Genomic DNA, 17140 nt, shown 5'->3' with positions numbered 1-17140 from the left:
AGCTTCATCGGTAAGTAAGAATCTTTCAAGCATTTTATTTTATTTTCAGTCTATTAATTTTCTTTTTATTTTTCTTTCAGGTCTGCAGAGGCGAGAGTTCCAGGTAAGTACTATTCTTATTTCTAAATTTCAGGTGAGTATGATTTTTTTGGTTTTTCTAATCAATTTCTTTTTCTTTTTCAGATTTCTTGGTTCCAGATAAAAAAAAAATCTTAAGTAAGTAAATGATTCTATTTTCAAAAAAAAAATATTCTTTTCGATGTTTTTAATGGTTATTTTTCTGCTTTTCAGGTTCCACGGACATTGGACATCTCGCATGTAAGTAAATTTTCATTGTTATATCTAGTAGCTCATTGTTAGCAATAATTTCCTTAAATGTACGCTCTTTCTTCTGTTTTTAGGGTAAGGAGAATCACAAACAAACACCAAGGATTTGCAATGTCGATAAACATGTTTATTTGCAACTAAACTGAATTAAATTTGTTTCTGAGACTAGACGAGCTGTCTATTAAAGTATTGTTCTCATAGAGAATGGTGGTACAAAAATATCCCCTTTGGATAATGAGAAAAAAAATATACAATAGAATGTTGTTTTGGTTTAAAGGGAAATTTTCTTGATAACGGCAAAAAAAATAAAACTCTTTTTTGTGTTAAGGGCTCTCTAATTCGTTCGCTATAAGTTCTCTAGCGATTTTTTTTCTTTTGTCTTTCATATCTTCTTGTGTGAAGTCTATTGCGCGATCAGTGGCGTCATATGCCGCGAATAGGCAAGTGAAAACCCCACAATCGAAGTTATTCCTTTGACGGGGAATCTCCTTTCTCGTCATCATCAGCCATTCTTCTTGTTTGAATCCAGGATGTCTTCTTTCTTCGGCTTCCTGGGTCAAATAATTTAACACGACCGTCATACTACCCCTGTCCCTTCCGTGGAGGCTGTCGAAGAATTTGATTCTTTTTTTCGACATCTCGATCGATATTAGGCACCAATGGTCGCCGAAATGCAGGGGCACGAGGATCTTATTAAAAGAGAAGAGATCGATCTTCCGAGTCCACCGGCGAACCGCCGAATATCCTCCCTCCTGGAGACGAGAGTAAAAGAAGGAGCTCATGGAATGCACTTCGCCGTTCTTCCCTGGATTTTTTCGTGACCGCTCAACGATCAGCGTCATGTAGGAGTTGATCACTTCGTCATCTATCCAGTTATTTCCCTGCAGAGTCAACAGGCTCTGAGGCTGGATCTGCATTTGTGGACTCCTTCCTACCGACATCTTACTCAGCCCACCTCCATCTTCCGTCTTTACTCCTATCGCGCTTTCTTCTTCTTGTTTGTTTATCTCGCTGTTTTCCCTTTTCTTTGAGTCCACTTTGCCTTGTATATCTCGCCGTTCCTTTTTGCTTGCCCCTTTCTTCTCCTGACTTCCTTCTTCTTTATAGATTTTCTTTTGCTTCTTGATAATTTGTTTCCTTCCTCGTATTTTTTTCAATAATTTCTTTCTTATCTCTACCTTCATCAATCGTTCTTGCTCTTTTCTGGCATGTTCAGACTCTCGTTTTTTTATTTTACTTGTTTTCTGATTCTTTCCCCCGCTTTCTTCTTTCTTCGTGCCTCTCTCTATTGGCGCTATCTCCTTTTTTACTTCATTTTCTTTCCAATTGAATTCTCCGACGCCCCATTGCTCCCACTCTCTTCCATTGTTCTTTAGTTTTTCCATTTTTTCCATTTCCTCTTTGTATTGCTTCCTTCTCTTTGCTTCTAACTCTCTTTTTCGCTCCATTTGTTCTTTTTTTTTCAAGTTGGACGGCGGGGAATCGTTGGATATTGGTGACACAATTTTCGGCATGGTCATCTCCGCGCAAATTTCTTGCGTGGACCTATGCCGAGCTATTTCCTCGAGGACTCGGTCTCGGCTTGGCCTTTGGTGAGCTTCTGTGTCGATACTCCGTAATCTCCACATGAAAGTTTGAGTCCCCTTTTCTTTTGGGCGTTTTGTTTGTGTGTCGGAGTTTTGTGTGTTTGTTCTCTTTTCCTTTCCTCTGCCGCTGATTTCTCGTTTTTGCTCTCCACGTAACCTCTCAAATCTCTCCACCTCCTCCCCCTTTCCTCTCTCCTCTCGTCCGTCCCATCCTGCTTCTCCTCCTGTTTGTAGAGAGAAGTGTCTTCTCCACACTTGGCACTGGGTCTGGGTAGACGCATCCATTTTCCCTGTTTCGATACATATTTCCTTTTTATTTCCTTTCAAAGCTATCATTTATTCGCTTTTCATACCTTTTGTTATCGGAGTTTCCTTTTTTCTCAACAATTTATCGGGAGCGTCTCCTGTGCACGTGCCGCTTTGTTTATAGCACTCGGGGATTTAATTTTTGTTCATTATTACCGGATTCTTGTTCGGTGATTCAATTTTTGTTCACGATCACCGGATTCCCCGTTCTCTGTCTGCTGCACCGCCCTTTTCTACATGGGTGAAGTCAGCCGGCGCGGCCCTTCTTTTCGAGCGCCACGAAGTTTGCTGCTCTTTCTTGTCCAGTTTCCATTCCTCTCCTTTTTATTGTTACTCTCCCGTTTATGTTTAATTATGTTATGGTAGTTATAGGTAGTTATTTAAATTTTTATTTTATTTTCGATTTTATTGATTTTTTTTATGTTTTTCAGATTTTCCATAAAATTGTTAGGTAAGTGGTGAATTTTTTAGTTTATTTTCGATTTTATTAATTTTTTTTCTTATTTTCAGGTTTTTCATAAAATTGATGGTCCTCGTCGTGTGTGGAGTAACCATTCTGGTAAGTAAACATAAATTTTTTTATCTTTTAGTTGTTTAAATCATAATAACAATTTTTTTCTTTTTCTCTTTTCAGGTTTTCGTCAGGAATTCGTTCCCCAACGGTAAGTATTAACTCAAATTGATAGTCTTTTTTATTATTTGTTGAATTTTTATGTTTTATTTTTCAGGGTCACCGTGTGAGACATTCTTCTAGGTAAGTACGCATGATTCTTATCTCCAATTTAGAGGATAACTAAAAATATAATTTCTTTGTTTTCCTTTTTTTCAGGTTCCCTTTGGATTGTATCCCCTGCGGGTAAGTATTAAATGAAAATCATAAATTTGTTTATTGTTTATTTATCCATTTATTTATTTTTCTTTTCAGGTTAGCTGGGCGACGTATCCCTCTTGGTAAGTATGCATAATTCTTGTTTCTTTGTACACATAAAATAAAAACTTTCTTTTGTCCTTTCTTTTTACAGGTTCCTCCAGGAATTCGTCCAGCCGGTAAGTAATAAATGAAAATCAGGAATTTATTGTTTGTTTATTTAACTTTTGTATTTTTTCAGGTTGGCAGCGTGGTACATTCCCCTCTCCACATCGGTGTTCGTGTTTTCGAGAATGTAAGTAGCAGCTGCTATTTGTTTTTTGATTCTATACGGTCCTTCGTAAATAGAAAAGAACTTTGCCATCTTTTTGTTCATTGGATCACTCACGTTGCATGCTTTTGCTAACACAAGATCTCCAACTTGAAATTCTATTAATTTATGTCTTTGATCGAACTTTTCAGCTCTTTTTCTTCCTTTTCTTGCAATCCTTTCTCGCGCCAGCATTAATTTTTCTTCAATTTCATCCTCTTGTTCATTTTCTTCTTTATCGATTTGAATCCAATTTTTCCAGATTCTTTGAGGTTTTATATTTTTTTGTATCTCAATTGGCGTCATTTCCGTAGTATCGTGATGAGTTTCATTAATACAACCTTCAATTACCTTGACCCATTTCAGCCAATCAGTGTGCTTGTCAGTTAGGAACGTTCTAAAAAATCTACCTATCTCTCGGTTTACCCTTTCTACTACATTTCCTTGAGGATGTCTAATTGACGAGAAAACTGGCTGTATTCCTTCACTAGCTAATTTTTGTAGCCATAATCGCGACGTGAACTGTGTTCCGTGATCGAATTGTAATTTTCTGGGTTTTCCATTTTCCGGAATGTAATAATTAAAGATTTTATTGATTGTAGCTGGCGCTGTTGCAGCTTTCAATGGATATAGAGCGACAAATTTCGAAAAAACATCGATCGTGACGAGGATGTGTTTCATTCCGCCTTGTGAGGCTGGCAAAGGACCGAAAAAATCGATTGATACGATATCTCCGGGTCCTTCCGGAATGATGTTTTGCTGTGCCGCATATGAATGCTGATTCGGAACCTTGTTTCTTTGGCACGAATCGCATGATGCGAGAATTTGTCTAACAGCGCGATACATTCTTGGGTAAGTAAAATCCTCATTTATAATTTTCCAAACTTTCTTTGCCCCTATGTGACCGTACATTTCGTGTGTTTCAGATACTAGACGTTGGAAGATTTCGCGCGGCAGCACCACTTTACTCGAATTCGTTTTCAATAAAATATTATTTCTCAACTGAAATTTATCGTCTTGTTGATTTTCAATCCTCTCTCTGATTTCCTGAATTTTTTCTTCCCTCATTTGCCAATCTCCTATGTTTTTCATCATGTTTTCTAATTCTCTAGATGGTTTTGTTGCTAGCATCGTATTTATGACGAGTTCTCTTCCTTTTCTGCCCCCCGTATCCGGAGGATTTAAACGACTTAGGACGTCGGCTACAACATTTCTCGTACCGGGACAGTATTCAAATTGGATATCGTAATCCTGAATTGCTAGTATCCATCTAGTCAAACGTTCGCTTAACAGCTGACTATTTTTCAAAAAAGTGATTGCTTGGTGATCTGTTACGACTCTGATTTTTGATCCTAACAAATAAGTTCTCAATTTTTTTAGCGACCACACAATTGCCAGTAATTCTTTTTCAGTAGTCGTGTATGCTAATTCTGGCCCTTTTAGCGTCCTACTTGCAAACATTACGACCCCTAAATCTCCGTTATCGTCGCGTTGAGCTAAAGTGCCCCCCAATGCATAATTGCTTGCATCTGTTTGCAATATGTACTCTTTCGTTGGATCAGGATGTTTTAAAAGCACGTTTTCGACAAATAAATTTTTTATTCTCTGAAATGCTATTTGTTTTTCTTTATCCCAATCCCATTTTGTTTCTTTGCGTAATAACTTCAAAAGAGGAATCGTTTCTTTTGCATGTTCTTTTGTGAACTTAGTATAATAATTAATCAAACCAAGGAAACCTCTAAGCTGTTTTAAGTTTCGCGGCGCAGGAAAATCGTGTATTGCCTGTATCTTTTCAGGCTGGGGTTTAATACCTTCAGTTGTTAAAATATGGCCTAAGAATTCTACTTCTTTCCTGAAAAATCTGGCCTTTTTTAGTTTGATTGTCATACCGTGTTTTTCTAATCGGTCTAAAAGTTCATCTAATTGTTGCATATGCTCTTCGAAGCTTGTTGAGATGCACAATAGATCGTCTACAAAATTAATCACATGGTCGCCTAGACCATGTAAAATAATATCTAAAGCTCTTAACAATGATGCAGTACTCGTTTTTAATCCAAATGGAGTGACAGTAAATTCGTACACTTTTCCACGATATCTAAAGGCTGTGTACTTCATTGAATTTGGATGCAGAGGAATTTGCCAAAAACTATTCGTTAGATCGAGCGTTGTCATGACTTTTGCTGTATGACATTTTTGAAACACTTCTTCGATATTTGGGACGGATTCATGATCCTCCTCCATGACCAGATTTAATTTCCTCGCATCTAGGCATAATCTAACAGATCCATCCTTCTTTATGACTGGAATGATTGGATTTATCCACGGACTACTAGATCTTTGAATAATCCCATAATCTAACAATTTCTCAATTTCCTTATCTACCTTCTCTCGATGCATTAATGGAACCTCGTAAGCGTGAGCAACGATCGGTTTATCCGTCGTAATATTTAGCTCGTGTTCGTAAACCGAGATTCTACCTGTACTTTTTCGAAAAACGTTCCTTCTATTCCATAAAACCTGCCTATGGATTTCTTTTTCTTTTTCGGAGAGTTCTGTGTGATCTACGATTTCGTTTATTTCCTCTATTGTGACTTCTTCATTATTTTCTCGATTGTACATCAGATTATGTACTGGCTGAATGATAATTTTATTTAAACTTTGCACTGGCTTAATAACTTTACTTCTCAATAATTCTTTGTAATCATTTTCTTTTAATCCCCATTTTTCATTAATTTCCCCTTTTTCAATAACTTCTTCAATCTCCGACGTAACTTCTCCCCTTTCAACCATACTCTCTTTTTCTTTTTTGATTTCTTTTTCTATTATTTCTCCCTCAACAATTGTTTCATCACCTTTAACTTCCTTATTTACTTTTTCTCCATTTTTAATTTCTCCCTTAACTTCTTCTGTAATTTCTTTTTTAACGACATTCTCCTCAACTTCATCTTCATCAGTAACTTCTTCATTTTTAATTTCTTTTTTTACTCCTTCATTTTCTTCTTTAACTTCATTCTCATTTTTACCCTTTATCTCTTCTTTAACAACTACATTACTCTCTTTTTCTCCCATTTTGAATTCTACACTTTTTTCTTTTTCAATTTTCCCCACCGCGGGAATTATTTCAATGACTTCATTGTATTTGACCTGGAGAGACATCTCTCCCAGGTCTATTAAACTTTTTAAAGGTTGAAGGGCATCTACCCCCAGCAACACATCCCTTATTAAACCAGGCACTATTAAATATTTTACGAAAGTCTTTATTTTTCCGATCTCTGTTACAGCCATAATCTGATGCTTTATCTTTGTCATTTTTCCTTTGATTGCCCCTTTTACCGTAACTCCTGTCACTGGCAAAAGAGGACAATTTTTTAGAACTTCTTTATTCTCCAAATAGAACTCCTCCGAAATCGTAGTCACTTTCGAACCTGAATCTATGAGTGCAGTGACCGGAATCCCCTCGATTTTCGCGTAAATCTCTGGGCATTCTATAATCGGGACTGCTTCCCCATTTATTTCTTCCCCTAACAAGAATTCACGGGTATCCGTGAAGATTGTATTAATGGGAAACTCATTATCACGATTTAAGCGTTTTTCGCCATTGAGGTACCATTTTGTTGCCTCTTGCATCTGGTATTCATTTTTTACTTCAATTTTCGTTGTACCTCGCACGTTTTTATTTTGATTTTTATTTTGACGATTTCTTTTGAGTACGGGTACAACGCTTATGCGTTTCCCGCCCTTGAAGTGCTTGGCTGAGGTTCAACTTTTGTTTCGATTGTCGCCTCTATGGCTTGAATCGGTTGTTGTTGCCGAGCATTGTTGTTCGGAGGTCCATTATTCTGGTTTGGGTTCGGTGGACCCCAATTTTGATTCCGAACTTGCTGGTGGTTGGGATTATAAGGAGGCCGATTATTGTAATTGTTTCCCCAGTTTTGTTGGTTGTTGCGGAAGTTTCCGTCGTTCGGCCGTTGGTTGGAATACCCATTGTTCGGTCGTTGGTTATTATTTTGTTGGTGGCCCTGTTGGTTGAAATTTCTACTTTGTTGGTTGTTCCAATTGTAGTTATTATATCCTCCATTTTGACCTCTATTGTTTTGTTGCCAATTATTATTTGGTTGGCCATTGGGTTTCCAGTTTTGGTTCTGGTAACCACCGTTTTGCGGCATTTTGAAAGGCCTTGGCTCATTTTTGTCACTATTATTTTTATGACCCTGAACTTTTGGAGGTGTTTCCTCCTCAATTCCCGTGTTCACTGGACCACTCTGGTCCAGCTTTTCGAGGAATTCGATCAATTGCTCGAGGTTTAAGAAACCTCGGCTTATGATTGTGGCCCTTATTTCCTCCGTGAAATGTTGTGACAAAGAAGCCACAATGTCTTTGTCAGATGGCGGTGGAATCAAATCCCTAGCCGTTCCAAACGTTCGAGTGGCATACTCGACCTTAGTCATTTTGCTTTTCTCGGGATATTTCCCGAATTCGAGCTCCTTGCGGACCTTCCTTTGCACCTCATAGCTCCAGAATCGATTTATGAATTTGGTTTCTATGTCCTCGAAGTCATTTATTTCCTCTTCTACGAGGACCCACCATTCCTGGGCTGCTTTTTCCAGGCATTGTCCAAGCAGATATTTCATTTCGGTAAAGGTGGGGTTTATCACCTCACAGTAGCGCCTGAATTCTTTGACGAATTTGATCGGTCGTTTGTCTTTCGACCCATCGTATGTTGGCGCCTTTATTTTGAACTTGTTGTTCAGAGGCATGATGTCACGGTGAGGAGATTTCATTTCTCGATGATCTTTACCATCATCCGATTCTTCTTCCTCAACTTCGGGTTTCGGAACGATTCGCGTACTCTCGATCGTAGGACTGTGGAATTTGTCCTTCGTTTCTAAGTTTTCAACCCGTTTCCGGATTGCGTTCGCATCCAATTGCATCTGCGCTACGCTCACTTCGACAACGGCACTTTTTGCCTCGTTCTCTTGGACGATTCTTGTCAGACCCGTTACGTGGCGTTTGATCGGATCGTAGATTTGATGCACGTCACTGGCAATTTTTGCCTGCATGACCGTTAATTTCTCCGAAAATTCGGCTCTCAATTCAATTGTTGCCTGGTTGTTTTTGGCGATTTCATTCGCCATTATTTGCACTTGCGATCTTACTTCCTGCATCGCTTCCATTAGACCAACCAGCAACTGATTGTTTACCTCCCCAAACTCAATCCGGCCACGGTCTGATTTCGGAGTGCCAAATTCTTCCAAACGATTATCTTCTTTATTGATGTGTGAATCAACATTATCAGCAAAATTTGCCCTTGATTCGTTGAAAATATCACCCGCTCCGGGAGGCGGAAGCGTGGTTGTAAAATCATGCGTTTGTGCGTCAGTTTCTGGATTCTGAATTCCAGAATCTGCGACAATTTCCTCGGTTTTATTTTTGTCAGCCATTTCAAAGACTCGAATAATTTTCATTCAAAAAAAAGAGTTTTCTAATTCTTGCGTCCACTTGCAATGCCTGCCCCACGTTGGGCGCCAAGTTGTAACGGTACGCTTTTATGACGTCACCCGCTACGCGTGTGTTCGAGCTACTAAAATTTAGGAGCAGGCATGAAATGAGCGAAAGAGTGAAAATTTGTGGTCAAAATTATAATGATCGTGTTTATTCACAACGGTTTCAGTATACAAAAGAAATTGTGATGCAAATCGTTGGTGTTTTTGTGATAAATATGAATTCTTTCTCTAATTTGTCCAGTTTCGCAATTCTGTCCTTTTATTTCAATAAACTTGTCCAATTTTAAGGAATCGCTCTCTTGTCTCAATGAACTTGTCCAAATTACAGTTTCTTTCCCTAATGTCAAGAAACTTGTCCACTTTAATTATTTCTGCTCTCTTTTGCTAATTCTTATAAATTCAGATCTGTGAGATCAGAAATTAATTCCTATTCTTCTCAATTCTCAAATTTAATCAATCCGACTAATTCTCTGCCTCTATACAATTTTATATGATCTTTGTGGACTGGCTCGATATAAATCAACTGAGATTGATTAATTTTTTCAGGACAATTAAATTAAATTTCATTTTAATCGAATGTTTTAAAATAATTTATGTAATTCAGACAGTTCCCGCTTCAAAGAGGATAGTGGAGACTCACGCTCTCGAAATAAATTATCTATTGCCTCCAACAAAATAAATTAAATTGGGTTAAACGAAAAGGGGCCTATGCCAAGAATCTGCAGACCGTACGGAATCGCACCGTCCCCTCCCTCTTTAGCATAGGAATAGAAGGAACCGAATTGAGAATCTTCAGACCCCACGGAATCGCAGGGTCCCCTCCCTCTCAATAAGGAATGGATAGGTTATCACCCTCGAATCTTTGGCCTGAACGGAGTCGCTCAGTCCCCTCCCTCTCGGCGTGATCGGAAAGGAATTTCACCCTCGAATCTTTGGCCTGAACGGAATCGCTCAGTCCCCTCCCTCTTGGCGTGAAATTTGGAGTATTTGGGTTGGTTGGTTTGTTGGAGCTGATTTCCAGAGTCACTACCTCTGTACTAAAGCGAGAGCTGATTCAAGAATGAGCTGCCGTTGCTGCTCCGCACGGCCTTTTATACTCGTTTGAACAAAGAAATAATAATGATAATTCTGTCTAAAAATAACTTGGACTTTGATTCGCTTTGAAAAATAATCTCCAACCAGAATTTTGCTCTCTAAATTCATGGATTGGTCGATAATTCCCGCTCGCGCCGTAATTGGACAAGCTTGAGGCTGTTTTCCCTCGCTTTTGAGAACTTAATGATTTCTGTGTGAAATTAAATGCTTTTAACGAACAAAAATTGTATTCTGCTTTTTAAAGTTTAAATGGATCAAGTTTATCTTTTAATCAACGTTAAATTAATACATTATGATCATTTTCGATCATTATTTCCCCTGGAACCAAATGCTCGCTCGTGACTGGTCATTTCTGTTGGAGCCAGCACGCTATTGGAGTTTTCTGGACAAGTTTTCTCTGGACGCTCTCAATTGCTTTTGACACCGACTTTTTAACTTGTTTTGTTTAATTGAATCTTGCCTCGTATCAAAATGAAATTAATTGTGTCATTTAAAACATAAAATGAAAGTAATTACGAGAGAAAAGAGTTTTTCTTATTTAAGCAATAGCCTTTACGCCGAGCCACGGAGAGTCGCGTCGAGCGGCTGAGTACGAGCTCGCGTGGCGCGAAGTTCAAACGTCATATTTTCTTTATTTAAAAAGGGAGTGCCGTTTCAATATGTATTCGTTGAACATTTATTTTGCTACTGGTGTTATAAAAATGTTAGGTCACCGAAATTTTAAGAATAAAATCATAAATTCAATACAATTTATAGGCATAGGACAATCCACTTTCCGATCGATTCAAAAATTTATTAATTGGTTGTAATCCACTTTTTTATTTGACTTTGATTTGATTTGATTTGATTGATGATCGATTTGAAATTGAGAAGAGAAGAGCCTTTGTCTCTTCTGTCACTGAATTTTCTGCATTCACCTCTATTATGCTTATTTCTCGGCCTCTTTTACTTACTTACATTAGTCTTTCACCTGTGCCTCTTTTGCTTGAAGCGGGAGAGGCCTTTTCTATCTCTGTTTCCTACTTCTCGACCTCTCCTCCCAATGCCTTTTTTATCTTTGACTTCGCTGTCAATTCCTCTTCTGCCTTTGCCTTGTATACCTCCACGTCGGCAAATCCTTCTTATGCCTCTTTTGCCTCAACCTTGACATTTCTGCGGATGTCTCTTATGCCTCTAACTATTCTGCCCGTTTTTTCCTGCCTCTGCCTCCGCTTTGAGATTTGTTTTCGTTATCTTATCGTGTTCTGAGCTATGTTTCATGGATTATTTTGGGTGTCTTGATTAGGTGAAATGCTCACCTAGTTCGAGATTATTTTTGTTAAATTGTAATAATGGCGGGAAAAATAAAATAATACAAACATATCGGTTGTGACACTGTGCCGTCAAAATGATCTCAACCCCACTTTCCTCCTTTTTTCTTTCTACCCCTGTTCCTGGAACGGAACAGGGGTAGAACTGTAGTGTAGCTCACATCAACTTTTTCTCTATACAGCTTTGTATAGCACTGTAAGGAAGGTTAAGGAAAACTGTGGAAAACCCGACCTGTACATTTGGTTAAATTTTACCGAGTTTCACCTGACTGTGGCCATCAGAAATAAAAACTGCTTCCTGAGCGAGTCGGCGAATGGCAAAGTGATCATGCATCAAACGTTAGCCTCGCCCGAGGGGGCAAGATGTCAGTACGTCACCGGGCAGTTGGACCCCGCATTGTTCTCGTACATATATAGATATACGCGAACAGTGCGGGATCCAATTGCCCAGTGACGTTCTGAGATCCTGCCACCCGAGGCTGCTCAACACGGGAAATCATCGGAGTCGAGTTCCGTCTGCAGATCCATCGCTGTCGCTATCCTCTGACCTCTGACTATCTTAATCCGTTAACTAAAATTAACGATCCTTATGAAGATGAGTGTGAAATGAGTGCAAATAAAACGTCGAAAAATGATAATTTTATTGATAAATATATTTCGCGATGAATTCGTAACGTTCTTTGGAACTGTGTAAATTAACTGATATTGAAAAAACAACTTTTTAAGTGATATGAGAATCGTTCGATTCCTGAAATGAAAGGAAAAGGTTTCAACTTGTTATTTTCTCTCTATTAAGGATTCATGAAAATTAGTTTAGAAAAGAAAAAAAAAGATACTGGAGGGCCGGATTAGAAAATAACGGAAATTGGTTATGAGAAAATTCGATAAAAGCATCGACGTTTCTTAAATTGTTCAATAAATAGTTAATTCATACAACTTTTTATTGCTTCTTGAAATTCTAAAAATTTGAAAAAAAATTGAACTGAGAAAAGAAAGGGGAAAAAACTGGGCCCTACAAAGGAAAATACGTTTTATGGAATATAAGATTTTACATGTTTTTATCATCATTTAGAAAATTAGACAAAAATAATTGAAAGGCAGAGAAAAAAGGAAGTCAGAACGGGGAAGAAGTAAATGACGTGAGACGCGAATGAGTCGAGGTTTTTCTCGGAAGGGAACTGTAAAATGAAAATATATATTCGCGCTGATACTAATAATGTATTTACGGCGTGGCGTCAAGTCGTATAACGCGTACAAGGCTCTGTAATTTGGGATCATGAGAATAAAAAAAAAGCGTTCACTGGGTGCAGGTGGGTACTTCGATCCTGAGAATTTCCCATACTATTTTCAGCCACGGTATTGGGCAAGTGGAATGTGAGAAATGTAGAAACGGAGAAAAATAAATAAAATAAACAGCCAGATGAGATAAAAATCAGAGCAAAAGTACGAGAAAATAAATTGCGCGCCAGACATAAATGAAGAGAGATCTAAATTCCGTAGGATCGAACGTAATAAAGCTACTGGTAATTTAAAACGCAGGGCGAAGCAAACGTGAGAATAAAAAACTAATGGCATCATAATAAAAGTAAAACAATTCAAAATAATGATCAATTTTCGTTTTTCATTGCTGAGTGAAAATGAGAATAATTCAAATGCTAAGTCCGATCGACGATCTAGCAACCTAGACTTGCGGTAGCGACTCGAGACATGAACATAAATGTTCGCATGCCAGGTCTATACAAAAGATATTTTTTTTTTATTTCTTTTAATCGATCAAAATCGCTTCGTATTTTTCCGATCGTCTTTACTCAGGGCTTTGTGGTCTGGAGCATATTCGGAATATTAAGGAGGGTGGATCGCGACAATACAATGTTGCCATGCTAAACCATGTTAAAAATATTAAGAATTTCGTAAAATTTGATAAATGTATTCTTTAAAAATATATAAGAGGATATAAATTTTTTTATATTTTTCTACCACATAACTCTCGAGTAATTAAACACTAAAGTTCACGTGTATAAGCATGGAGTTTACAGTTATACATCTCGTGCCTAAGAACTTCGATTTAACGCTCAATTATCCGATAACCATGTGGTAAAAAAATTTGAAAAAAATTGTATTTGTACACAAGATGCCAAAGAATGTTATCACCAAATTTTATCAAATTCTGATTATTTTGATTTCGTGATTCACCCTCCTTAATACTTCATCTTTCTTTAGTATCGAAGGGAGAGAGGGGTGTTTTTGGGACGCACTCTTCATTGCTTCGTGATCGCTGTCTAGTGATATCAGCGAGAAAACGAGAACAATTTTAGTGATATGTGAGCCCGTATGTGTCGCTGATATATGACAGTTGACAACAGTTGTTACAACCTTTTGCACAATCAAAGTTTTTGACAATGTATATAAATTTTTGTTATAATTCTTATTTCGCATTTTTAATATATATCATTGTTGGAATAACAAATTATGCATATCCTGAATTCCAACTTCACATGCATCTCATCATTTTCCAAACACCAGCAGCAAATAAATTTCACAGTTCTACTGTATTTTCAATGTTTTGTTTCCGATAAGTGGATTTATATACAGATGTTATAATTTCCAATTGACAATAGAGATATTACATTACTAGTTCGATGAATTCTCAAACTTGTTTTGAATAATAAATATGTATAGTAAATTTCACACCGGTTATTGGAATTTATAATACTGTTTCAAATTTACCCCACAAGTGTATTATTAGTTTTCATTTCATATACCCAGTTTGTAAGATTCATACACCGCTGTATAGTAAAATACTTGTAAATTTCATACAATTTTTTACAGTGATATCTTCTTCCGAAATTTATATGAAATTTTAACCTATGGTCGACCAGTATGTCTAAATGAATACAGCAATTTCCAAAGATACAGTATCACATATCAGTTGTGAAATTTGAAGATCGTCAATGTGACTGTTTCGCCGAATAAAATTTCGGGGATGTAAAAATGAATTAACACTTTTTTTCGGGATTATTTTGATTTATTGCGAAATGGCCAATCGTGAATTTTGTTTAATTAGGGGTAGCTAGGGTAAAACGGGGCGCCTAAGAAAATACCCCGCTTTTTACGACTTTGAGAAGCTTCATCTATTGTTTACTCAAGCACCAAAAAATCTGCTGTAATTTTTTGCAATCTTAAAAAAAAAAAATTTCGTGACTAAATGGGATACTTCTCAAAAATTTCCGAATTTTTATTTTTCCACTGCAAATCAATCCAATGCACCTCCACATTGTTCATTTTTAATATAAGCCGAAAAAAAAATCAAAATTGTTTCAATATTTCTAATTTTCATTATTTTTTCAAAATTCCTTTTCTTTCTTCCTTATCAGAGTTTTTTTTGTAAAACTATTCAGTTTTTTTCTTTCCTAGAAAAGTGTACCAAATTGCAAGAATGAAAAAAAAATATATTATTTCCGAAATTTTTTAAGGACCCCGCTTTGCCCGAATCTTCTCTATTTGTTTGGATTTAGGCACATTGTGATAATCATTTACCTAAATTGATGGTAATTAGTCCCAACATATCAGTTTTCATATTTTTTCGGAATCATAGTCGGTAGCAAAATGTTATTTCATTGAAATATTTTTTTTTCAACTGATCGAACGATTCTCCCGATTTTAGGGTTCCTCGCAGCCATTCTTTTTAACGTAGTTCGATAGCTAAGTACCGTATAAAAAATAGGATGCAGCCCCTTTCTGTGTGAACATTATTCGTTGTGAAATATGTCCCAAAAATCCTTCAAATTATCGTTAATTATCAGTAAAAAAAATATATGCTTACGATATTTTACTAAAATTTCATAATTGCTCGTGATTTTAGAATTTTTATATTTTTTCTTTTGCGTACGCCCCTAAGCTAGATTAGATCTTCATGCCGTATGCACATATACGAGCATACAAATGAACGCTCAGAAGCGCGCCAATTGTGAAAACATTATACACAGGTAACTGTTTGAAACGAGCGCAGCGTCCTAAAGTATAGTGATAATCATTGCCCGTCTCACTCGACAGCGTTGCCCTGTCGCGAACCTTGAAATTTTCCCACTCAAATTCTCATATGATTTTTATTACAATCATTTTTTCTCAAAAACTGGACGGTAGATCATGTTTTTTTTTATATTTTTTCTTCAGAAGATACTCTAACACTGCGTTTTTTTAAATCAAAATGGTAAGAACCGTTCTCGAGTTATTTCGGTTCACATTTTTTGTTTGACGATTAGCATGTGTTCAGATGGAGAAACCACAGAATTTTAACTTGCAATGTCTGAAAAACTAAACGGAAAACTAAACGTTTTTTCGTTAGATTTTTCTGCGCGACATATATTTTTTTTCAAAATTTCCGTAAGAAATCGGGTTTTGGTATTGAACAACTTTAACTAAACAGGGATTTTTTCACATAAATTTGAGTAGAAATCGAAAAGGAATATTATAAAACAGTGGCTCATTGTAGATTCCTCACGGAAATTTTTTTTTTTCTAATTCTGGAAAAACAGCTGCCCATGTACTAAAAGTAGAGTTTTCACCTATCTGGCAATTTTTCACAACTGAATGAGGTCAGAGCTATGCACAGGAATTATAAAATGAAACGAACTTATCTGTAAGTGAAGTTCTATTATAATTGTATGAAACGTCTCTTCTGAAAAGATCGATATGTAGTATCACCTTCGGTATAACTCAAACATCGCAAATCTTCAGCAAAGATTAGATAAATGAAAGCCGGTTTAGCCTCCCGCTCTATTCTGTTTAATTATCATCCATTCAAAGTATTGCCGTAATATTTTATTAGAACGATGGGTTTATTCAGCTTAGGGTTGGATTGATTTCTTTAAAAGAGACGCTTCGTATAATTATAATAGAATTCCACTCACAGGTAAGTTCGATTAATTTTATAATTGTATTTCGCGCCTCTTCCTCGAGATCAACTGGTAGTACTCCTACTCCATACCGATGTCGCCACATATTTTAAAGTTCAATCCGAAAAAATCGACCCCACTCCCTTGCCCCCTGAATCTAGTCATTCTTCTTCTTTGTGCCGACAAGCCACAATCAAACAGAAAATAAAGTGCACAAAAAATATAAAAAATGGATCGGAACAGAAACAGAAATACAGATTCGGAAAAGGAAAACGACAGAGAACAACTGGAAAAACGAATACGACGATTGGAGCGGAAATTGACCAAGAAAAAGGCAAAAAAGCACTCTAAATCCAAGTGTGTTATTGCTAACACACATTAAGTGTGTTCTGTACTTAGCGCCATAAGGAAACTATAGATTTTTAACACACCATAAAACGTGTAAAAAGTGACCACAAGAAATCTACAATTTGCTTACGGCATTAAGTACAGAACACACTTTACGTGTGTTGGCAATAACACACTTGGATTTACAGTGAGAAACGGCGTCATAGATATGCCTCAGAGTCGTCTGACTCATCGCGAGATCATAACCTCAAACACAGAAACAACAGAAGACGTAGCTACGATTCTCCTACGAGAAACTCGGAAGCTGAAATTCTGTCATCGGAGAAAGGTTAGATCGTATTATACAGCAAGCATGATTTGTTTGCTGTAGCGAATTTGACACTCTACACAGGCTGTGAGCCGTGGAGAGGAGTTGTAACTCACGTCAACAAATTGCACAAATGTAAACGATGCCACTCGTAAGGTTTAACCTAATCGATAAAGCTGTAGCTATGGAAAAATGAACATATACAAATATATATGAACATGATCAGTGCTAAAACTGAACTGTTGAAAATGATGTATCATATGAAAAATCTTTGTCATTTGTTA

The 17140-nt window shown here is 37.0% G+C and overlaps 1 protein-coding gene across 1 annotated transcript; it reads right to left on the bottom strand.

The window, feature by feature from the left end:
* Positions 1-650: 650 nt before the first annotated feature.
* LOC122417753 (sentrin-specific protease 1-like) lies at positions 651-2198 on the bottom strand. The gene is made up of 2 exons (XM_043431549.1): positions 1506-2198; positions 651-1448 (listed from the first exon to the last, which is right to left on the bottom strand). The coding sequence occupies exons 1-2, from the start codon at positions 2196-2198 to the stop codon at positions 651-653; spliced, it is 1491 nt and encodes a 496-aa protein (XP_043287484.1).
* Positions 2199-17140: the final 14942 nt, after the last annotated feature.

This window comes from Venturia canescens, chromosome 11, assembly GCF_019457755.1.
Source record: "Venturia canescens isolate UGA chromosome 11, ASM1945775v1, whole genome shotgun sequence".
Taxonomy (NCBI): Eukaryota; Metazoa; Arthropoda; class Insecta; order Hymenoptera; family Ichneumonidae; genus Venturia; species Venturia canescens.
The sequence above is the reverse complement of the archived record's forward strand: the minus strand, read 5'-3'. Positions and strand labels throughout refer to the sequence as shown.